This window comes from Balaenoptera physalus (genome assembly GCF_965194825.1).
Source record: "Balaenoptera physalus genome assembly, chromosome: 10".
Lineage (NCBI taxonomy): Eukaryota > Metazoa > Chordata > Mammalia > Artiodactyla > Balaenopteridae > Balaenoptera > Balaenoptera physalus.
The window spans coordinates 105,723,382-105,747,588 of record NC_138889.1 but is presented as its reverse complement, the minus strand read 5'-3'; the positions used below and the strand labels follow the sequence as shown (position 1 = coordinate 105,747,588).

The window sequence follows — 24,207 nt, the reverse complement described above, 5'->3', positions numbered from 1 at the left end:
AATGAATGTGTCAAGAGTGACTTCTTTAACGGGTTGCTGGGCACCTCCCCGAAAAAGAGAATAAAACCCACCTCTAAATAATGAGACCCTGTATGGCTTCCCGCACCCTGTAATTTGGATCTCTAGGAATCGCCTTTGTTGTGGGCGACCAACCACAGGCACAGAAAGCACCTGCTTCTCCAGCCGGTCCTCGAGGAAGGACCCCAGGCTGCCGTGCCCCTAGCTGCTTCTCCAGGTCCCTTCTCTCCGCTTCTTGGGACCTGGGGGTTCCGAGGCATCCCGGGGCTCGCAACCAGGGTCCGCCCCAGAGCTTCCCAGCCGTGGTGGCGCGGGTCCCCAGGTGCCCGACTCCCCGCCCGGGGTCAGCGTTCTTCCCCTCCTCGTGCGGGGCAGAGGGTCCGGGACCGCGTCTAGGGCCTCGTGTCGCACCCCCAGGCCTGCGGGGGCAGAAGCCTGAGTCACGGCGGCGCACGCCCTCCCCTCTCGGCTTCCATCCTGGGGCCACCTCCGCCCGGCAGCGTCGGGCCCCGGCGCAGCCCGCTCTCCGCGGTCTACTGCGCGCCCCCTCTCCTCCGCCTGAGTCTCCGCGGCCGCGGTCCCCGCCCCGGCCAGCTCCGGGGGAGCTTGGCCCGTCCGCCCTCCAGTGCTGAAGCCCGAGCTCCCAGCGCTCCCGGGCGGCTCCCGCGGGAGGGGGCGCGGCCGCCCCCGCGGCTCCACCCTCTCTGCGGGGACGCGGCCATCTGGGGCCCCTGCCAGTCGTGTCCGCTCTGGGGCCCGCGCCTAGCTCGCGCGGGAGGAGGCAGTCCCTGGCAGGGACCGGGGCCTCCCCACCGGGCGACCCCCTTGCCAGCGCCGGTGCGGGGAGCCGGGCGCTTAGATGCCCCGAGGGGGCAGTGGCTGTGAGCCGAGCTTGGGTGGAAGCGCGTCGCAACGGACGCGGCGCCCCTGGCCGCCTCGGTGACCCTTCAGGAGCCGGGACCCGAGCCCCGGAGGCGGCGGCGCGGGCCCGCGAGGACGGCGAGGTCCGTGCTCCTAACGTCCGCGGCGGGCGAAGGCTGCGGAGCCTTGGTCGGGCTGGTCGCCTCCCGCCTCTCCCCCCAGCCCCCCGCGAGCTGGCAGGAGGAAATAGCGCGCGGCCCCTTTAAATTTACCCAGGAGCCCTTAAAGGAGCCCCAGGGGCCCCAGACAGGAATCCCCACCCCGGTCCAGCCCGCGCCGCCGAGCTAGCAGTCAGCCGTCCGTGCGGCCGGCCGCCCAGTGCATGCGCCCCGCGCTCCGGGGCCCCGCGCACCGAGCGCCGCGCGCGGGCCGCCGCCGGCCCCGCGGCCCCGCGCCCTGCCGCCCCGGGGCCCCGCTCCGCAGCGCAGCGCATGGAGCCTGGCGGGGACCACCGGAGCCGGAGCGGCGGCGGCAGGGGCGGCCCCGGGCCAGCAGCGGCCTCGGCACGGGGCCGACGGCTGCCGCCCGCCGGATCGAGCGGCGGCGCGGAGCCCGAGGAGGACGACGGCGGTAAGAGTTGGCTGGGGCCGGCGGCTCGGGCGGGGGCCCCGGCATGGGGGAGGGGAGGGCTGCGGCTCCGGGCTCCGGGCCCCTCTCCTCCGCCGAACAAAGGGGGGGACGCGGGCAGGGCGGCCGGGGGCGCCACCTGGCGGGCGCGGATGGAGACTGCAGGGCCAGCGGGGGAGCCCCCCGCCCAGCTCCCGGGGTTGGCCCGCGGGGCTCGGGCGGATCCCCTCCCCCTTAAAGGGCCCCGAGGCCCCCGCCTTGGAGGCCCAGCTGGAGGGGCCCCAGAGGGCCTGGCCTGGCGCCGCGGGGCTCGCGCTCTAGGCTCTTGGACTTGCGGCCCCCGCCCCTTTCTCTTTCAGACTCCCAGGTGGTCTCCCTTATCCGGCTGTCTCTTAAAAGTCTGCCCAGAGCTTGGGTCCCTTTCCGGGCTTCCCACCAGAGGAACTGAGCTGGGGACTCCGCTGTTTTAAGTTGGGCTGTCCTCTCCTCTGTGGCCTTGCTTAGAGAAAGGAACCCTTTTTCTTTTTTCCTACGTTCTCCCTGGGAAAGAGCACGGCTTGCGCCTCTTGGGGACCTACCAGTACCTTCCCCACGGCGGGCAGTTCTTAAAGGGATGGGCTCGCCCACAAAGGCATACACCCCCTCCTGTCCGCGCGTTACCCCCTCCCTTCTTTTCAAAAATTTTGCCACAATTTGTCAGCTATAGGGGGACCAGCCAGTCCTCTTAGTTTGCTCTCAAAGGAGACTGTTTTTCTTCATCCCTCTGCTTCAGGGTCAACGCCTTAAGACCCATGAAGCTTCTGTCCAGGCTAGGGAGACTCAGCCCTAATCCCTGAGCTCCCCTCCCAGAAATTCCCCATCCCCTTTTGTTTTTAAAGAATCCCAGCTCCTCCCCTTTTTTCGGCTCTTAAAGCGCCAGTCCACCTTAGACTAACAGATCCAGCGCTGGAAGGATGCTCAGAGACCAGCTAGCTATCCAGTGCCTTAGCAGACAAAGACGCTTAGGCCCAGAGAGCGGACATGACCTGTCAGAGGTCACAGAGCAAGTTACCAGTGAAGCCAGGAGTCGAACCCAGGTTTCTGACTCTGAAACTAGTGTTTTCTTTTTCTTTGGATCTACTTACACCAAAACCAAACAAAAACACAGTGATGACAGGAGCCCTCTCTGATCCTGCCTTTTGTTTCCCAGACCGGGGGATTCTCCACTGGGAGAATGACCACACCTGTCTATTCAGCCTATTTGTCCAGGAGACCCTTTTCTAAATAAAATAAGGTCCAAACTGTAGGGAAAGTGGGGGACTGCTCAGTGTCTCTATTTGGCAACAGGGAACACCACTGGGTTGGTGGCCTCTCCACTGACTGCCCTCTGATTGCTGGGCAGTGGCCGGCTCCCGGCCAGAGCAAAAAATAAATCCCCAGAAAGACTTAATGGACTCCAGTGGGTGGTGGCCACTCCCTGCTGCAGTCTTCAGTAGCCACTCTGGTGGCCCTCCTGCCGTCATCCCCTTTCAGTCATCGGCTCTCCCAGACTCTAGGAAAGTCAGAGTCCTAAAAACTCCTTTCTCTGGAGGTGCTGACAGCTTTGTCATGGGGATCCCTCCTGTGGGTCTCTAAATTTGGGGAACTGACATTGCTTAGTGCCCCTTAAAATGGGATTCTCAGGAGGGTGTATTTGAGGCATTATTGGAAAAAGGGAGAAGATCATCTTTGGGTGGGGCCCTCCTGGCTGGGGCCTTGGGCAGTGGGTCCTGTGTGCAGCCCTGGATGCAGACAGATGCCCCCTTTGTTCTTCTCACCCTGCTGCGGCTGTAACTGCCACGGCATGCTGCTCTCCTGGCTGTACCCCTACAGCTCTCATCCAAAAAGGGTGCCTTGCAGAGCCTGCTGCCTCCTTGGCCTTCACCTTATTTTTTAAAAAGTCAGAGCTGTGCCCTGCATTCTTTTGTTCTTGATCCTCTCTTAAAGGGGTCTTGCTCTTTGTAAAGGACCAATGTTTTGACGCCCTGCTCTACCACCTCCCTTTTATTGCTGTTGCCATCCCTTTCCTGCCCCTGAATGACCTCTCTCCCACCTCCCTTCTCTTGCAAAATCGAAGCCCTAGGTTCCTTCCCTGGAAATTGGAGATTGAAAAACTGTCTCCCTTTCCCCCTCTTCAGGGCAAGATCTTCAGCTGGAAGGGGGTGCCTTGGGGACCTGGGGGAGTGCCCCCCTGCCCTCCTCCAGGGCCAGGGGACCAGCATCCTCAGGCAGGAAATACTCAGACCACTGTGAGGCCCGGGCCTCGAGGCCTGGAAAGAGCCGCATCCCTGGCCGTGACCACCGGCGCTACTACCACGACCACTGGCGGCTGGAGTACCTGATGGACTTCAACCCTGCCCGTCACGGCATGGTGTGCATGGTGTGCGGCAGCTCCCTGGCCACTCTCAAGCTCAGCACCATCAAGCGACACATCCGCCAAAAGCACCCCTACTCCCTGCATTGGAGTCCCCGGGAGAAGGAAGTCATCAGCAACAGCTGGGATGCCCACTTGGGGCTGGGGGCCTGTGGAGAGGCTGAGGGCCTAGGGGCCCAGGGGGCTGAGGAGGAGGAGGAGGAGGAGGAGGAAGAGGAGGAGGAAGGGGCCGGCCTCCAGGCTTGCCCTCCCAAGGGCCCAGGTAATGTTGGACATGGGGAAGCAAGGGCCTGGGTGGTGGACGGGGCCAGGTGGGGACAGCCTGGGCTTCTTAGCCAACTAGCTGGTTTTCTGGAGCAAGTTATTGCTCCTTTTTGGGGTGAAGTCTGTTTATTGGACAATAGTGGGGGAGAGACAGTGGGATGAGGGGGTCTCCAGCGTCCCTGACAGCTTTGACGTTCTGTGGTTTTAGAAGGATCCAGGGAGTGGAGGCTGGGGAGAGAGGCAGGGGAAGGTCTGGGAGCAGAGGGTACTGGAAAGGTATGACTGACCGTGAAGTCTAGGGAAGGGGCTAGAATCTGGGTCTGGGGGAGGAGTCGGGTAGGCTGAGGGTTTGTGTTCAGGAGGATTAGGAGGTGGCGGAGTTAAGACTTGAGGGGAGAGGAAGGGAAGGAAGGGTAAAGCTTAGGCAGAGGGCTCAGAGTCAGCGTGAGGGAGAGGCTTATGGATGGAGGACCTGGCTGCGGTGGCGGGGGCTCCCCCGGAGGGCCAGCATCTCAGTTCCTTCCCTTCCTCCAACCCTTTCAGGCAAAGCCCCAGCTGGTGGGGGCAGCCGGCGCCAGCGGCGAGGGGGCCCAGGGGCACCCCGGGCTCGGCGTCGGCGCCTGTCTGCCTCCCGGAGGGCTGGGGGCAGCAGGGGGCTGGGTGCCCGGCGCCTGGAGCGGAGGCTGAAGGAGTCCCTGCAGAACTGGTTCCGGGCAGAGTGTCTCATGGACTATGACCCGCGGGGGAACCGGCTGGTGTGCATGGCCTGTGGCCGGGCGCTACCCAGCTTGCACCTGGATGACATCCGTGCCCACGTGCTGGAGGTGCACCCCAGCTCCCTGGGGCTCAGCGGCCCCCAGCGCAGCGCCCTGCTGCAAGCCTGGGGTGGCCAGCCTGAGGCACTGTCTGAGCTCACCCAGCCCTCCCCACCAGGTGCGAGGCCCATCCCAGGGCCAGGACCCCTCCATATAAGGGCTGCAAAGTGAGGTCTGTGGCCAGAACCGGGAGGGACTCATCCCCCCCTACACACACACACACACACACACACACACACACACACACAACCGGGAGGATTCATTTCCCCCCCTACACACACGCACACACACACACACAACCGGAGGACTCATTCCCCCCCCCCCCCACACACACACGCACACACACACACACATTCTCCCTCTCTCTCCCTCTCTCTGGTTGGGGCCTCTAGCTTAGGGCTGGGGTGAGGAGCAAGGGACCCCCTCTGTGTGGGTAAGGGCAACCCAGCCAGCAGGCTGAGCCCCTCTCCCTCACCCATTCCCCAACAGACGATGACCTCGTCCCCCAGGACCTGACCAGAAAGAGCCGGGACTCGGCCCCCGCTGCTGGAGCCCCCTCCTCTCAGGATCTCAGCCCCCCAGACGTAAAGGAAGAGGCTGGCTGGGTCCCTGAGAGGCCCGGGCCGGCAGAGGAGGAGGAGCTGGAGGAGGGCGAGAGGGTGGGGATCCCGGGCCGGTCTCCGCGGGGCCGCGACCACCGCCGCCACTACCAGGAGCGCTGGCGGCTGGAGTACCTCATGGAGTTGGACGGCGGCCGGCGCGGCCTGGTGTGCATGGTGTGCGGGGGCGCGCTGGCCTCGCTCAAGATGAGCACCATCAAGCGGCACATCCGCCAGCGCCACCCGGGCTCCACGCGCCTCAGCGGGCCAGTCAGGGCCCTCATCGCCCAGGAGTGGAGCGAGAAGGCCGCCCACCTGCTGGCTTTGGGGCTGCCCTGCCCCGAGTCCCCCAGGGACCCTGCCGCCCCCAGCACAGCCGCAGCCTCCGAGGAGGGGGGAGGGGAAGAGGAGGAGGAGCCGGAGGAGGAGGAGGAGGAGTGGTGGGGTGAGCTGGCGGAGGGCCAGAGCAGGTGGAGAGGGAGAGGGGCCAGGGTAGAAGGGGGTGGGGAGAGTGGAAGGTCGAAGGGGAGAGGGGAGGGTGGGACAGGGCAAAGGTGGGGGGTTACGAAGCCCAGACGCTCCAATGAGGTCCTTTGTTCCGTCTTAGGCGACGTCCCGCTTTCCCCTGGAGAACCGTCGGAGCGGCCCGCCGAGGAAGAGGAGGACGATGAGGACGGCCCAGAGCCCGGGGGACTCGCTTTCCCACCGCTGCCGCCGCCGCCACCTCCCCCGCCGCCGCCGCCCCCGCCCCGCAGCCGAGAACAGCGGCGGAACTACCAGCCGCGCTGGCGGGGCGAGTACCTGATGGACTACGACGGCAGCCGGCGCGGCCTGGTGTGCATGGTGTGCGGGGGCGCGCTGGCCACGCTCAAGGTCAGCACCATCAAGCGGCACATTCTGCAGGTGCACCCCTTCTCCATGGACTTCACGCCCGAGGAGCGCCAGACCATCCTGGAGGCCTACGAGGAGGCGGCACTACGCTGCTACGGCCACGAGGGCTTTGGACCGCCCGCCCCGGCGCCGCGCGACGGCGGCGCGGACCTCAAGGCGGGCGCCGTGTGTCGGGCGTAGAGGACTCGCACTCGAGGGGCCGTGCCCAGCTGGCTGTCCGGCTGGGACCCCCAGCTTCCCGCGGCCCTGGCCGCTGCCGCTGCCCCCCGCTGGCCGGGCCGGGCGGAGATTCGGGATTGGGTGGGGGTCTCCGGCTTGCGCTGGGTTCCAGAGAGCTCCCCAGGCTAGTCGGGGCGCCGCAGGAATCGCGCTCTCTTCTCGGACCCGGAGCCCAGGCCCTCGCCGCTCAGGGCCCCACGTTCCTGAGAAGCCACAGCGTTTGCACGGAGAGCTTCCGGGCCCCGGCCGCACCCGCGAGGCGATCCTGTGCCAGGCCGGGACGGGGTCACCGACAGTCAGTATTAGGGCCCCAAGTAGGTGGGGGAGGCAGAAAGGACGCACCGACCCCTTTTCACGGCCGGGGGTCCAGCTCTCAGAGCTGCACGTCGGCAGGCACGGCTCCCGGGTCGGGGCGGCTGCTGCCCAGTCGTTACTGGCTTTCTCGACCGCTCCGGGGCCAGGACTGCGGACGAGGGCCTTCCTCGGGAGGAGAGGCAACGGGGCTGCGGAGCCAGCCCGCGGTGAAGGCGCGTAGTACCGCGGGTGGTCGGGCGGGGCGGTGGCCCGGGGCGGGGGCGGAGCTGGGCCGGGCCCCGCCTTCTGTGCCTGCCTCCGGGGCGGGCTCTCCGGGGACCGCCCCACCCGCCTCCCCGGCCCCTACCACGGCCGCCCGCACCGAGATCTTGTAAAGGGATTAGCACTTTTTCCTTTGCTCCTCTCCTGCTCCGAGGGCCTCCGTTTACCCTGAGCTCAGTCAGGCGCTCGTGCTTCAGCGCCCGTCAGTCCGAGCCCGGGGCACTGGAGGTCCCGGCAGTTGGCGTTCTGTTCCTGTCCCCTTTTGTACGCGGTGGACGCACCACCCCCAGGGCCTGGGGCCGGGCCTCGGCCTTCGTTTCTCTTCCCCGCGGCAGCGCCAGGTCCTGAGGGGCCGGGAGTGGGCCCCACGATCTCCCAGGCAGGTCCGAGAGGGATGTGTAGATTCATTCTCCTGTGGAGAACAGGTGGCCCCAAGATCAGGCCCTTTTTGCTCTTTGTATTTTATTTTGAAACTGTATTTAATGCTTTTATATGAGAGGGGGAGGGGCGGGAAGAGAGCTGTCCGTCACCCTTATGTGCAAATGTCTTATTTATTATGCGTGTATCAGAGATAAGCTGTGAGGTGGTGGAGGAAGGACCTCAAGGGAGGAGGTGCGAGGAGGCGCGGATGGGAGGACCCCAAACATCACAGACTAATGTGTGCCTCACCGGGCCCCTCCTCGGAGTCTCTGGTACCCACTGTCTGCTCTTCACATAGGCCAGTTCCTTTGGTCTTAAAGCCTGAGAGTGGGGAGGTCAGCGGGTTGGGACTTCAGGGCTGGGTCTGGAGGGGAAGGGGCCCTGGCACCTGGGGCCAGGAGCTGCCTCTGTGGGTGGGAAAGCAGACAGCAAAGAAGCCCTTCCTCTCATCCCAGTGCCCCCAGGCCAGAGCCCAAGGTTCAAGTGCCTCAGGCCCAGTCCCTTTGACTCTTCCTGATTGGGAATTGAATTTTATACCACGGATTTTATAGCATTTTTATATAATTCAAGATTGTCTGAGTTGGAAGGACCTTGGAGATCTAGTACCTGCCCCCACCCCTTTCACAGATAGGTAAAATGAAGCCCGGAAACTGAAATTATCACACACCAGGCAGGAATAGTACTAGGACTAGAATAAAAATCTCAACTCCCAATTCGGTGTTCTTTGCACTACACTACACGGCCTCCCAATCTCTGGTAAGTTAAAATTTCTTTTACCGTTAGGCCTGCCGAAGGACGACCAGTGCTGGGTGCTGCAGGCCCTCAGCGCAGTTGTGGCCTCCGGGGGATGGCAAAGAACAGCACACTTCCTTGTAACGAATGAGTATTCTACAGGGCAATCTTGCCACCACTGGCTTCAGCTGGAGGGCACCAGCAGCAGCCTTCTCCATCAGAACTCCCGAAGTAGGGCTGACTACCGCCCGGCCCAAGGCCTCTCTACTGGGCAAGGCTCTGGTGTTGTGTTGTTGATGCCACCAGGGGTTCAGGAAATACTGCATGGGCTGTCAGTTGACTGAAAAGTGAATTCCTAGAGTGTCTGAACCTCCAGGTTTGTTGAGACAGTATTAAAAGCTTCAGAACAGGGATTATGGATGGCACCAGGTTGGATACTGCCATTCTTTTACTTTCCTTCATGCATGTTGTTTTCAGATCTAGAAGGAGTGTTTTGCCACTTTTGCTACTCTGCCTATTCAAAAACAGTAGGCAAACTGGGGCAATTATTATAGTCATCCAAGCCCTCTGCCGAAGTTCAGGTAAGCCAGGGCAGAGAGCAGGGTGGGAACGGTTTCTCCCCTTGATAGGGAGAGGACTTGGGAGGGCAGGAGTGGGTGTCTTTATTAAGCAGCAGCCCCAAGCACTCCACTGGTTCTCAGAAGTGGCCGCCAGAACAGCACCGTCCCATTAGGAACTTAGTAGAAAGGCAAATTCTTGGGCCCCACCTTGTAGATCAGAAACTGGGGTGGAGCCCAGCAGTCCGTTTTGAAAAGCCCTCCAGTGATCATGAGGCACGCTGAAGTTCTGAGCACCACTGATCTAGAAAGTGCCACTGTAGTGATGACTACTTTGCAGCTATAGCCTCATGAGTTAGGAGATGAGGTGGTCCCCATCTCTAGGTGCCTCCTCCTTGCCTTGGGAGTCTGACATGAACAGGTGAAGTTTCTTCATGAATTTTTTTGTTAATGGTATGCTTGCTATTATGGCCAATATGTAAATGTTACTCTGAATACATATTTATATACCATGTTAGTGATATTATTTGAACATTTGTATGTGTATTTGTGAAGTTGTTTGCATCAGTTATTTTTTAAAAATTTCAGCCTAAGTTTTCTAAGAGGTATGGTTGAATAAATTTTAAAAATCCAGCTTAAGGGTCATGGCAGCCTTAGTTTTGGGAAAGAGCTAATCCGACTCAACAAGTTCTTTCAGCAAAAACCTGATGGAAAAGTTTCCATTTGCCATGGTGACTGACTCTCATTTTAAGTACATTGTGACTGAGTTATAGGCTGCTTCATGTTGCAGGTGGGGGAACCTTCCTAGGTTGGTGTAAACTGGGACAACAGACCCCTCTGGCCCCCTTCCACTCATCATCTTTCTCCTAAGGTCACCTCTTAGAGGGTCTCTTATTTTCTTTCAGAAACCAAATGCACAGTTTTGCTCTACTATGGAAATTCTACAGTCTTGGAAATCATTACCAGTATCAACTATTAGTCGCTTTTTAAAGCCTCAAAAGTGGAGTGGGGATGGGGGCCAGTGGAAGCCTTGTTTGGTTCTTACTTTACCCAAACTGTGTATAAAGAATAAAGTTAGCAGAATGACACCACAGTCACTGTGTTCTTTTTTTTATTATTATTTTTATTGATACCACATCAATTTGCAGTTTTACAGGAACCAAGATTCAAGCTCCTTAGGCGCTACTGTACTTTTATGTTGCACACACATACACGCACACACAGTTTCATTAGTAATTTTTCACCTATAGATTTTTCTTAAAAAAACAAAAAATTCTTGTGTGGCACAAAGATCTGTCCAAATTAATCTAAACACAGCACTAACAAAACAAAGAGCTAGGTGTGGAGGCTTCCAGTGCAGAAAAAGGTCCTTTGGAGGGGAAGCCCAAAAAGATGATCAGTACACTTACTTCCTGGGAGGGCAAAGGATGGGGATGGAGAATGCATTCCCTACTATGACATGAAATCAGTTAAACATTTCAAAAGGAAAGGGGGCTAAGAAAATAAGAGAGTGGAGTAAGGCAAGGGTACCTTTTACCCATCTAAATTCCTAAGTAATTTCCTCAACAAAATAGAAGGAAAACTTCCTTCCACAGAGCTGCACTACTTTGGGACTGTCAAAGATTGTAGCCTTTAAAGTCACCAGTGCATATTCCCTCTGGATTATCACGACTATGAGTTACAACCTGAAGGAACTCACAGATGATTTTCTTTCAAATTTACTGAATTTTCATGTTGGAAAGGGAGGAAGACACTTACAAGTCTCCAATGGGGATCAGAGATTCCCAGACGCCCTCCATCTGATGTCAACATGAACTGTTTTGTTGTCTTCTAATTGTGCACGGAGCCCGTCAACACAATCTGGCCCTGCCTGGTCACCCGTACCTAAAGCTTCTCGGAAAACACTCTCAAAAGGACCACCCTGCGCCGTGGCAGAGGCGCCAAGACGTTTTATGTGCCTGAAAATGAAAGGAACCCTCAAACAGCACACCCCCAATAAGCCAGCCTCCAAGTTAAAACTCCGTATGAATCACAAAATGCACTTCCTTACACTAATCTGTGATCTCTTAACCACAGACACAATCTCCTCTCAAGCCAGCTCTGCTTTGGTCCTTAGGGGAAAACGATGAGCACAGGTTAAAGATGTACCATGTGCAGGAGGAAAAGAGAAAAGAGAAAAAAGGCCTTTGTGTTTCTGTAGTTCACCCCTTGAGAATGTCTCCCCACCACGGACTGAGACAGGATTACAATAACTCAATAACTGAGGAGCCCACATGCAGATTAGTTTTTTTCTCTAACAAGTTTACAGCAGTGTACAGCAGTTACAGACATTTATTTTATAATAAGAAAAGTACAACCATATTTATTAAACTTGAGGGGAGGAAAGAGGGAGGAAAGCCCATTCAGGAATAAGCTCTCAAACTAAAGCTCAGAACTGGTGTCCGAAAGAAATGACACAGACCCCACCGTCCCCCATGGCGGAGCCTGTCCTCTCCTAAGGGTGAGCGGGAGTCGCAGCAGCACCCCTGTGCGCTCCTTCTCATCCTACTTTCCATTCTTGGTTATCGGATGGCATTCTGAGAATCAGGAATTATCACTATCAACTATAAGTTATTCATAGAGTTGAAAGTTATATCGTTAAATGAAGAAGAAGAATATTAGGGGTAGCTGCTCACATTGTGGGGCAGGAAGATGGGATCACAGGGCTGCAAAAAACAAAATAAAACACAACAACAACAACAACAACAAAAAAGAGGGAAAGAATCCCATTCTTGTCCCCAGATAATTTCCTCATAAGTTAATCATTATTTCTTAACTTAAAAATAAGGGCAAAACTATGATGGAAAGCTATGTAAGACTGACTAGTCCTTGAAATTTGAATAGAAGAACCCAAGAGATGTGTTTTATTTTCCATTTTCTCCTTTACCTCCAATCTTTCCCCTCCTTTCTAGCTACAGGTAAAGCTCCACCATCATTAAGGTATTGATTTATCCTATTAATTTGGTTCTTTCTTTATTCTTTTGGGTTCTAAGATATCAGTTCTTTTTTAAGTCCAACAATTCTTGTTCTTGATACTGAGGGTAAAGGGAAAGGAGGGGAGAAAACACCAAATTAAAAAAAAAAAGCTTGGAATGCAGGCTCAAGCTGACACTGAGCACGGTTCCTTCATAGTACAAGTAACAACATTATAACTATTAAATGGTGTTTTAGTAACTGTTGCATTTCTGGTTTCCATGTACTTATTCTGCCTTTTTTTTTGCAACTCCAGGGAGTTTTGCTTGAATCCTATTGAGGAAAAGGAAAAAAAAAAGGGTGAAAATATAGACATTAGTTCTACGTTTTTATTTTAACACTGATGCTAGAAGACACTCCTGGATTTACCGGAGCCATGTGAAAAACACTCCCATTTCCGCAGGGCTTCCTCCGGATGACAAGCGGCAGGGGCTGGGCCTGGCCTGGGGTGAGCTGAGTGCACCGAGACCCGTCCCCCTGCCTCCTGCCGTGCCTGTTGCCTGTCCTCCTCTGCCTGAACCTCCCGGCTCCTCCACTGGGGCTTCCAGAGAAGAATGAGATGTATCTAGGCTTAATGCCTGCTGACTGTGCTCTACATGATGGCAGTGCAAGAGCCCATTTCTCTTGGAATGCCAGGTTACCTACCCATTAGTGTCACAGAAGGAACCAGGAGTCAAGGGTCAAGGTCACATATAAAAAAACTACAGGAGCTGGCAATAGTTCCCCGCCCCTCACAGGACACTAAAGCTGTCCTTTATTTTGTGCACTGAGGTTACCCATCACTAAGGGTACCAAGGGACATTCACATCCCTCAGCTAATGTCAAAGCTGCTCCCCACAAACGATACATCACACAGAGTGGGCCAAATCAGCTCACACTGCTAATCAAGACTTTAGGTTTAAAGCTAAGTTATGATCATCTTTTACAATAAGGAGTAAACAGCAACCATACACAAATTTGTCCTAACTGCCCTTGTCTGGCTTGAGCTCCAATGTCTACCTAAGAAAGCAAAAGAGTAGGTAAAGATCCTGGCATCAAGCCAGAGCTGTCTGGATATAGTCAAGATTTCCTCTTATCAAAGCTGGAAAAAGCACTAAAATTTGGGGTGTGAAAGGTGGCAGTGGGCACAAAGAGGATTTAAATGCTTGTGATGTTTTGTCTCTTAAAGAATATCTGAAGAAAATATGGAAAATATGGAAAAATATTAACATTTTAATTCAAAGTGCTGGGTTCCACAGTGTTTGTTACAAATAATTGAAAATAAAAAAGAGAAACAGTTCCATGATATAGGGAGTCATAAAAATGTCTACCAACATTTTATTACTTGATTTAAATATTAAATCGGTTAAAACAGAAGGATTTGGTAGTCTTAGAAAAAAGAGGTAGCTTTGAACTTTAATACATTGATTTACTAAAATTTTTATTTCTGAAAAGGGAGGGAAGAGTTTGGCTTAAAATTGATATTTGTAAAAATTGGGGACTTCCCTCTTGGTCCAGTGGCTAAGACTCCACGCTTCAACCGCAGCGGCTGTGGGTTTGATCCCTGGTCGGGGAACTAAGATCCCACATGCCGTATGGCGTGGCCAAAAAATAAATAAATAAAATAAAATAAAATAGATATTTGTGAAAATAAATGAAGGTGAGTAGACAACAACGAACATTTAAAAACCGGTTCAAAAAGGCAGAGTGGTCCTAACTCCATGGATCCTTTTTAATCTAAGATACAAGGCATGCTTTACAAAGAAGCAGATGAAATAATTTTTAGTAAAATCAAACTACTAACCAAGGTTTTCTCTTTCCCCAGGTTAAAAATTACTTTCTTTGGCATTAGCATTTTACACAGGAGACTAAAAATAATTGGGGGAAGAAAAGCACATGTCATGATGAAATGTGGAACCTAAGCATACTCACTTTTCAACAATTGACTTGGTCTGATCACGGGCGATGCCAACATAGTGATCAATCTGGATCTTTAACGAAGAAAAGCGACTCAGTTGTGGCAACACACAGATTAACAATTTTCCTGAAGGTAATTTTTTTTGTCTAGTTTAACCATTTTTAAAAAACACTATGGAATATTCTGGAAAATGAAAATAGTGCCCAGTTTTAAAAAGTACTTGCTAGGTATTTCCTTCAGAGACACTGGAGTATATAGCATTTTCTGAATACTAGAAACTGTGTGTCTAATCTATATTCTATAATCAGAAATGTGTTTTGACTCCTGGGTGAGACTAATTCATTTAATATCAAAAAGCCATGAATAGGGCTTCCCTGGTGGCGCAGTGGTTAAGAATCCGCCTGCCAATGCAGGGGACATGGGTTCGAGCCCTGGTCTGGGAAGATCCCACATGCCGTGGAGCAACTAAGCCTGTGCGCCACAGCTACTGAGCCTGCCCTCAAGAGCCTGCGAGCTACAACTACTGAGCCCGTGTGCCCCAACTACTGAAGCTTGCGTGCCTGGAGCCCGTGCTCCGCAACAAGAGAAGACACAATGAGAAGCTCGTGCACCGCAACGAAGAGTAGCCCCCACTCGCCGCAACTAGAGAAAGCCCGGGCGCAGCAACAAAGACCCAACGCAGCCAAAACTAAATAAAATAAAGTAAATAAATTAAAAAAAAAAAAGCCATGAATAAAAGTCTGCTGATGCATGACTTAATCTATCAAGAATAACCTCATAGCATCTAGTATACTCTGTATACACCACTCTACGATGCAAACATCTGTTCATACTGATGGATTCCCACAATAGCCTTAACAGTTTAAGCTTCTTTTTAGACACCAGCTTTTATTTAAGCATTTTTTCAGCTTATTTTTTTGGAACAGATCCATGTGATAAAAACTCAAAAGGTGGGGACTTCCCTGGTGGCGCAATGGATAAGACTCTGCACTCCCAATGCAGGGGGCCTGGGTTCAATCCCTGGGTTCGGGAACTAGATCCCACATTCATGCCGCAACTAAGAGTTCTCATGCCACAACTAAGGAGGCTGCCTGCTGCAACTGAGACCCAGTGCAACCAAATAAAAACAACAACAACAAAAAACTCAAAAGGCACACAGCAAGGTGTAAGTTCCCTTCCTGCCCTTATCTCTCCTAGACATTCAGCTTCTCTCCTTAAAGGAAACCACTATTACCAGTTTCTTACAGGTACCTGACTTATAAAATCAGACTGTAAAAATGGTTAGAAAAGGATTGCTCTGAACTTTCAATGCCTAAAAAATGAACTAAAATTAGTCGTACATCAACTGGCATATCTGATTAGAAACAGACAAATGCTTACCTTGTACTTCTCATAGACAACTGGAACACTGAAAATGAGCAGTTCAGCTGTAAGACAGAATCATGAGACATGGCAAGTGTAAATGTGAGATGGTCACAAAGTCTCAAGACACAAGTAACAGGAGCATTTTTCCTCATAAAATATAGGGAAACACAGATCTTCTTCAATATGAGAAATCCTGGCCAGAGCTCTCAATTAAGGACAGTTAGATACAGGTACACAGGCTTCCTTCTTTGTACCACAAATAATTTCCAAATTATGAAAATGATTTCTACAAATAAGATCCCCATATTTAAACCAAATCTAGAAAACTCTCCTTTATTTCTAGCTGTCTGGATATTTCTTTATCGGTAGGACCATTTAATAAACCTGTGGCCATACACACAGATTCCTCTGAGGTCACGGTCTCTATGGATGTTAAAGGCTGGGCCAGTGTGGAAGGACTGGAGCCATGCTGAGCACTCTCTTTGCTCTTACTCTTACCAATTACTTCATAGAGCCTGGAGACGTTTTCCTTGCCATCTTACCAAGAATCAGAAGGGTGATCCCATTGAAAACGGCACCAACATAGGTCATCAGCCACATGAAGACAGCCAGCTGTGAAGGCCAACATCAGAGGGTTAAGCAGGAATAATCGTAATGCAAAATCCAGGTTAGTTGATGCCATTCTTCTCTAGCTAACTGAGTCTGCATAAATTTAGTGATGTATGCCATAAACAATTTCAAAATGAAGGTTACCTCATTTGTACTATACATTTGAGGGTGCATAAGAGAATTCTATAGTTCTCTCAGGCCCCCAAACAGACTGTAACTGCATTTCTGTCAATTATCAATACATCAGCCTTGTTCTGATGTTAGTTCTCCAGGCGCAGAGGTACCTCCTTTACTAACTCCTCCTATCCCCATTTTTACAGGTTGATTGAGAAAAGCATACATTTGCTTTTGTCTGATAAAACCCTATTAACTGCTTTTCCTCTGAATTATAACCTAGTCCCTGGTTTTCCTCAGCCTCACCACCAAAAGCTGTAGAGGCAACTAACCTTCAAGGAGTCAACTAGATCTTCCACCAGAAAGAGACGAATAATGAGTTTCAGGGCCCTGTTGATGTGCACCATGGCAGCGTTCACGTAATTATGGAAAGCTTCTGAGGACAGAGTGATGTCTACATCCAGGTAGGCTCTTCCAGAAGAAGAAACAACAGTCACACATTTGACATGGCAGGAGAAGATCTCTTTCTGTTAGCACAGAAGTTCTTTAGAGTGTGAAATTCCCCCAGGGGTGTGTTTTAGCAACCTGCAAAGGCATTTTTTGCTGCCATGGGGTGGGGTGGGGGCACCGCTGTCATTTAGTGGGCAGAGACAAAGCTGCCAGATGTCTGCAGTGTGGGAGTGTCATGCACAAAAAAGAACTGCCCTATGTCCTGCATAACTTTTACTGCCTCATAGGATATTCATGAAGGTGAACCTATTTATAATTATCAAGAGCCCAGAACATATAAAAGCAAAATATTTTTTCCCACAGTTTTAACATATCCTGAATTGTCTAAAACTGTATTTTGTTTATGCTAAAACCTTACTAAGATTTTTTTCCATCATTTTAGAAAATCACACCTGTAAGGGAGATTATACATGTATGTGCAAGTCTTTATTATGGGGCTTTTTTTTGGTGTAGTTATGTCCAAGCAATTAAATATTGACTGGAATACATATTATTTTATTGTCAATGGCTCTCTATTTATCACTCTTTATAATAATGATCAATTTTTAAAATGTTGTTATAATAGTATATTATATGGTATATTATATAACATTATACTATATGGTATATTATCTATGAATTTCATTTCAAAATGATAAAGGAGGCGTTATAAAATATTTGTTAAAAAACCAAAAAGACCTGGGTTCTGTCCCCAGACGCATTACAGAATTGAGATATAACCATCTGCTCATAATCTGTTCATTCGCTCAGTACGTGCTGAGCGCCTACTGAGCACCAGACCCTCTGCTAGGTGTAGGGATATCAGGAAAGATAAAACTGCTTTTGCCTTAAAGAGCCGATAGTCTTGTGGGAAAAACAGAAGAGTAACAGACATGTTTTTCTTTCCTATTTATTAAGAAAATATTTACCAAATATAAAAGTTATAAAAATTAGATACTGTAATTAATACAACTTAGCAAAACACATTTTATAAATCCATAACAGTGTCACGCAAAAGGGAAAAAAAACCCTGCTAACACAATGGAACTTGTGGCAAAACAGTAAAATTTATCCACCCAACCAACCAACAACTACTGATTTGTTAAAACTAATTTGCAAATAACTTTTTTAATGTCATATATAGTTTAAATTATTGCTTCTATTTTCACCAGGAGAAAATACAAGGACCAGAGCTGTAGCCAGACACCTATTCTGTCACAGTTCTGAGAGATCATAGAAGTGTTTCTTTATCCATGAGAAGGGGTTTTAAAAAACTGTCATTTTGAAAGTAAATTAAAAACAAACAAACAAAAAAAACCTGTCATTTGCTGATGTTAAAGTTTTTATGGCCTAAGACTTTCAAGAGGAAAAGCGTGAGGAAAACATTTGTTAAAGTCATAGCACAGCAGGAAAGGTTAGCAACTGGATTCTAGAAATGCATGACCTACTGACTTAATCAAGACCTGCCCCTGGTATTAAGGAAACTAAAGGAGAGATAGGAAGGAAATCAGTAATAAAACCAAGAGTAAACACACTGAGTTCTGGTATCTCCAAGAATGCAGCCTCAACACCAAGATTTCAAGGCTGTTTTAAGAGTTAACTATGTGGCGGCTTAAACATGTACTTGGGACCCCATCTGAGTGCTGTCCTAGATGCTCTGCTTTCCCTACTGACCCTGCTCAGGAATTCAGACAGTCCTTTTTGGTGAGCCTCTAGTTGGTTAAAAAGTTCCTGGCTCCCAACTTGTTCACTTCATAGGGCGGTCTCAAGTTGATGTTTCATGCCACTGATCGGCTGCGTTAGGCCCTGTAATTCTTAATTTTTAATCAGGTCTGATTTAGATCTGACCAGCCTCAGTGAATCCCTTCCCTAAATCGTAAAGTGTTACTTGTGATACTTTAACTCACTTGAACGGATGGCCTTCTTCTGACTTCTGTACAGCTTGGATGACAGACTTGTAGACCCTGAAGCTGATGGTGACAGACAGAAGAGCCAGGATGAGGTAAGAAACCACACTGATGACACTGAAAGCTGCCAGGGAGAGCAGCATGATCAGCGTGGTGCCAAAGACAAACCCAGTCTTCTTCACATCTCGCCAGAAAATTAAGTCGTGCACTGCCAAAAGAAAACGGAACATAAGTTATATGAACACCCATGAGCCACGAGGCCAGGACTGTTCTCCCCGGCTGTGTCCTGCACCCTGGAGAAGCACTGCACTAGCATGCTATCACAGGTGCACCCCCTCCTTAAGACAATGATAAATGGAAATCAAATTACATCGGGGTGATGATTCACACTGCCAAAGGTACCTCTGGTTTCTGGATAGGTTTACAGAAACTTAGAAACGGATTTTTTAGTCATGGCTACTGAAGTACGATGGGGTAAAATATCATTTACTTTAAATGTTTCAGTAGAGCAACTGTGGGAAAATCTTGCTAACTGTTGACTAAATTAAGCAAACCATGCTTATAAAAACATACCAAGTCCTGCTAGTGCTGGCTACAATGAAACACCAGTCTCTATGTTCATCTGAAGAGTACTCAAGGAAGGATCATGGGTGGGGGCCATATAATTACTAAACGACGATACTTTTGAAAATGAATGGGGACACTATTAATAACTGTTAGGAAATAGGTATAAACCAAGACTGTCTCAGGCAAGTGGGTCTTATGGTTGGGAAATCCAAACTGGAAAAAGCTAAGTTCCTCTCCTTAAAGACACCTCAAAAACTCCGAGTGTGAGGGCTAGCAATTACCTCCAATCTAGCAATGACACAACATTTGAATTTCAATCCATGAAGTCTAACTTCAACACTAATAGCCCTATGCAAGTTTCTTCTGTGCTGCTCTTTCCTTTTAAAGAAGAGTGAGGACTTTGGAATTGGAGAGACAGGAGTTTGAGTTCTGGTAATTTTTAGCCATGTTACCTTAATTAACCCTTCTAAACCTTTGTTTTCTCATTTATAAAATGAAGAAAGTGACATCTATTTCTTAGAGCTGTTTTAAGGAACATATAAAGCTAACGTATGCAGAACGCTTATTAGCACCGTACACAACACACGGTAAACACTCAAATTTTAACTATAATCCACATATGTATGTCACAGTTCATATGACTACAAGAACCGTTTCAACACAGAATGCTTAGTAATGGACCAACAGATACCATGTGCCTCCTGATGTAATGCACTGAGAACGGCACATCACTTCAATGGTATTCTTGCCAAAGCATATAACCTGAATCTAATGAGAAAGCACCAGATAAAACCAGTTTGAGAAAAGTCTACAGAACAAGTGACCAGTATTCTTCAAAAATATCAATGGTATGAAAGACAAGAAAAAGCTGAAGAACTTTTTCATTTCAGATTAAAGGAGAGAGTAAAGAGACTTGACAACACATAAATGCAAAGTGTGATCATAGACTGGATAAGCGGGTGAAAACAGCTATAAAGATCATCGCTGGGACAAGTGAAAAAAATTGAATGTACACTATATAATTGATAAAAGTACTGTATCAATGTTGAATTTCCTAAATTCAATAAATATACTGTGACTATGCAAAACAACTCCAAACAATTTCTGTTTGAAGGAAACATACTCCAAAATATTTAGGGGTAAAGGGGAAGGACGTTTGCAAGCAGTTCTTAAATGGTTCAGGAAAAAACATGTTCTATAGAGAGAAGGAGGGAGTGATAAAGCAAAAGTGGTCAAATGTTAACAATTGGTGAACTAGAGCAAAGGTTATATGGGAGTTTTTTGTACTATGCTTACAATTCTTTAAGTTTGAAATATTTGAAAGAAGGACAGAAAGAGAATAGCTTAGAGGATAAGGCTGGGCCTAGAGAGAAAAAGACCTTAACGTATTAGAGAAGGAAAAAGGCATAAAAATGTTAGCCTAAATGCAAATCTACCTTTGTGCAAATTAGAAAAAGCCACCCTTCCTCGTGAACTTTACTGCCATCTGCTGGAAAATTGTGACGAAACAGTCAAACCTACAATGATAACACATGTGACTGGTGCCCCCTATAGGTGTGCAGTATACAAACTGCATAACGGTATGGAAGGCCCTGGGCTCGGCCTTAAAAACAACGGTAGAATTGTGGTCTGGGCTAGAAGCAGGAACACACTGATTAGAAGGGGGCTAACAGAGGGAAAGCTAGGAAAAGATGGTTCAGTACAACAAACCTCTGGGATGCTCTTTGTCCACAACTTCCCACAATTTGCTCCTTTACCCCATTCAGGTCCTGGTGCATGGGATACCGCCTCAGAGACTGCCCACCCTGTCTCACATCCTCTCCTTTCATCACTCTCTATCACCTCATTCTGCCTTATTTTTCTTCAGAGCACTTGTCACTTTATTTACTCATAGCAGGCTCTTCAGAGCTGTTGTTGAATACTTAAATATGAGCTAAACTAAGCTAATGACCAAGAGATGGCATAATCACAACTTTGTTTTCTGATAATCCCTCTCAATGTAGTCAAGTTTCTGCACCTAACTCCTACCAAGTACAGTGGACCAAGGATTCTGAGTACACAATATCAAAGAAAGGAAACAGGCATAGTCTGCAAACATTTTCCTCTCTGATCCTTGAGGGAGAGTTAGGAGGATGAAACACACATAGGAAAAGCAAGAAAGGAGACAGATGCCAAAAGTTTAAAATGTGAAGCCACTAGACTTAGTGTTTATTTCATAACCAGGAAACCAGCAAGAGGTTGCAATGGTTCGATTCCATGAAATGTTCTTTTTCTCTTCTACTTTTATTCACCTGCTCTTACTACGTCAGTGTAAGACTTTTTAAAACAGGAAATTCCTTATTTTTAATGTGTTTTCTTTCCTTCCTTTCCCATCCTTCTCTCTTTCAGTAAGCTTTAATTTAGTGCCTACCACGTGCCAGGCAAGTGCTAGGAACTGGGAATACAACACAACAGTAAACAAAGCAAACAAGGTCCTTACTCACATTCCAGTGGGGAAGAGAAGCAATGAATAACAAACAAGATACATGTCACTTGTAACCGAGGCTGGTAAGAATATAAACCCATTGTGCTATGATGAGAGTAATGTGTGTGCACACATGCACTACTGTAGGTAGAGTGGTCAGGAAAAGCCTCTCTGCGGAGTTGACACTAAAGGTGAGACATGAAGGATAAGAAGCAACCATGCAAAAAGCCAGGGGAAGGGTATTCTAGGCTAGAAGATTCATGTGCACAGGCTCTTGGGGATGGTGGTGGTGGGCTTTGGCATTCCTTAGGCGAGGGCAGAAGGCCAGTGTAGATGGTATGTAGTGAGTGAAGGGGAGAGCGGCGTGAAACAAGGCTGGAGAGACTGGCAGGGACTAGATCATGGAGTATTTTCACAGAGCAAAGTAAGGAGCTTGGACTTTTTACCTCAGGTGAAATGGGAAGTCACTAAAGAATGCCAAGCAGGGGAATAACATGATTTTATATATATATATATATATATATATATATATATATATATATATATATATATTTAAAATTTATTTATTTTTGGCTGCACTGGGTCTTCGTTGCTGCACACGGACTTTCTCTAGTTGCGGCGAGCGGGGGCTACTCTTCCTTGTGGTGCGTGGGCTTCTCACTGTGGTGGCTTCTCTTGTTGTGGAGCACAGGCTCGGGCTCTAGGCGCGCGGGCTCAGCAGTTGTGGCGCAGGGGCCTAGTTGCTCCGCGGCATGTGGGATCTTCCCAGACCAGGGCTCGAACCCGTGTCCCCTGCATTGGCAGGCGGATTCTTAACCACTGCGCCACCAGGGAAGTCCCAACATGATATATTTTTAAAAGAGGAACACTTGGGCTTCCCTGGTGGCGCAGTGGTTGAGAATCCGCCTGCCAATGCAGGGGACACGGGTTCGAGCCCTGGTCTGGGAAGATCCCACATGCCGCGGAGCAACCAGGCCCGTGAGCCACAACTACTGAGCCTGTGCGTCTGGAGCCTGTGCTCTGCCACAAGAGAGGCCGCGACAGTGAGAGGCCTGCGCACCGCGATGAAGAGTGGCCCCCGCTTGCCGCAACTAGAGGAAGCCCTTGCATAGAAAACGAAGACCCAACACAGCCAAAAATAAATAAATAAAATAAATAAATTAAAAAAAAAAAAAAAAAAAAAAAGAGGAACACTTTTACTGCTGTATAGAAAATGGATTGGGATGGGGCAGGAGTACAGACAGAGAGACTCCCTAGGAGGCTAACACAGGGCTTCAAATAAGAAATGATTGTCATTTAGATTAGGTCAGGATAGAGCAGAGTGGACAGGCTATATTTTGGAGGCAGAACAGACAGAACTTGGTGATGAACTGGATATGGGAGGTGATGGGGGAAAGAAATATGGATGAGACCTAGTTTTGGGGCCTGAGCAAATGGATGGATGTGGTGTCACTTACTGAGATGAGAAAGAGCAGAGTACAGGCCATGCTAGTTTTGGGATGGATGTGTAGAGACAGCCATAAAGAAGGTGGTTAGATCTACCAGTGGGGAGCAAACAGGACAAGTCTGCGCTGGAGATACACATTTGGAAATCATCAGCACACAAATAATATTAAGAGCCATAGACTGCCGACTACGCCAAAAAAAAAAAAAAAAAGGAAGTCACAGAAATGGAAGAGGTTATGTAGTACTGATAGGGAAGAAGGCTCAGTCTTAATTCTGAGGTACTCCAATATTTAGTAGCTGAGTAAAAGTAGAAGAACTAGAGAAAGGAAACAGAGGAAATAACCAAGGAAGCAGGGGGTAACTAGGAGAGTATGGCATCATAGAAGCTGAGAAAGGAGTGCTTTGTGGAAACGGGCCAATTCTGCTGAGGTTGAATAAGGAAAAAAGTGATCATGGACTTAGCAATATGGAGATAGTTGGTGATCTGATCAAAGCTGTTCAGTGAACAGCTGGTGGGGGCTGAAGAGGAATCAGTGGCGAGACACGCAGGCAGTGTGAAAGAAAATGCCTAAGAAGTTTGGCTGTGAAGGGGAGTGGAGACATTCAGAGCCAAGGGATGGCTTAACAGATGGGAAACACTAAAGCACGCTTCTATGCAGTCACAAGCAAAGGGAGACTGAAGATAGGCAGTGAAGTCCCCGAGGAAGGAGGGATGGAGAGCCAGAGCCCAGGTGAAGGGACTGATCCTTGTTAGGGTAACGTAGTGAAGAGGATGAAGAGACACAGACGCAGGCCCATTCACGGATCTGAAGAATGGAAGAGGAGGGACTCCTGTCTGAATGTTTTTATTTTCTCAACAAAAGGGAGCTGAGGTCATCAGCTGGAAGAGGGCAGGGGGGTGAAGACGGTTTATGGAGAGAGAAAAAGATATGAAATGGTTGTTTCAGAAAATTGAGAAAGTGTCTTAAAACTCTTAGGAGAAAACACAGGAGCACATCTTTCTGATCTTGGATTAGGCGATGGTTCCTCAGATATGATACCAAAAGCACAAATGACAAAAGAAAAAATAAACTGGACTATATCAAAATTAAAAACCTTTGTGCTATAAGTAGTACCAAGAAAATGACAAGAAACCTCATAGAATGAGAGAATGTATTTGCAAATTACTTATCTGATAAGGTATTTGTGTCCAAAATATATATAAGAATAAAGAATTATAACTCAATAATAAAAAGAACAGTCTGAATGAAAAAAATAAAAAACATAATAAAAATGAGAAGACACAAGAGGGAGGGGATATGGGGATATAAGTATACGTATAGCAGAAACAAACACAACAATGTAAAGCAATTATACTCCAATAAAG

At 49.4% G+C, this 24,207-nt stretch overlaps 2 protein-coding genes across 9 annotated transcripts in view; one reads left to right on the top strand and one right to left on the bottom strand.

The window, feature by feature from the left end:
- The first annotated feature begins 775 nt into the window (after positions 1-775).
- Positions 776-10,059, top strand: ZFTA (zinc finger translocation associated). Of its 2 annotated transcripts, XM_082477161.1 has the most exons (5): positions 776-1,509; positions 3,663-4,160; positions 4,706-5,095; positions 5,467-6,021; positions 6,184-10,059. In XM_082477161.1, exons 1-5 carry the CDS (start codon positions 1,371-1,373, stop codon positions 6,645-6,647), a joined length of 2,046 nt encoding a protein of 681 aa, XP_082333287.1. In that variant the 5' UTR covers positions 776-1,370; the 3' UTR covers positions 6,648-10,059. The 2 variants fall into 2 exon arrangements, with proteins under 2 accessions (XP_082333287.1, XP_082333288.1); XM_082477162.1 differs by lacking the exons at positions 4,706-5,095; positions 5,467-6,021 and having other exon boundaries at positions 1,129-1,509.
- A 1,225-nt stretch (positions 10,060-11,284) lies between these two features.
- RTN3 (reticulon 3) overlaps positions 11,285-24,207 on the bottom strand; it is a 54,541-nt gene continuing 41,618 nt past the window's right edge. For 6 of the 7 annotated variants that reach the window (XM_082477154.1, XM_082477155.1, XM_082477156.1 and 3 more), the window contains 6 exons: positions 18,365-18,572; positions 16,301-16,439; positions 15,788-15,857; positions 15,261-15,307; positions 13,895-13,953; positions 11,285-12,256 (listed from right to left, as the gene is read on the bottom strand). In XM_082477154.1, coding sequence (XP_082333280.1) covers positions 12,211-12,256; positions 13,895-13,953; positions 15,261-15,307; positions 15,788-15,857; positions 16,301-16,439; positions 18,365-18,572 — 569 coding nt within the window. In that variant the 3' untranslated portion in view covers positions 11,285-12,210. The remainder of the gene's footprint in view (positions 12,257-13,894; positions 13,954-15,260; positions 15,308-15,787; positions 15,858-16,300; positions 16,440-18,364; positions 18,573-24,207) is intronic. The other variant, XM_082477160.1, reaches the window with a different exon arrangement.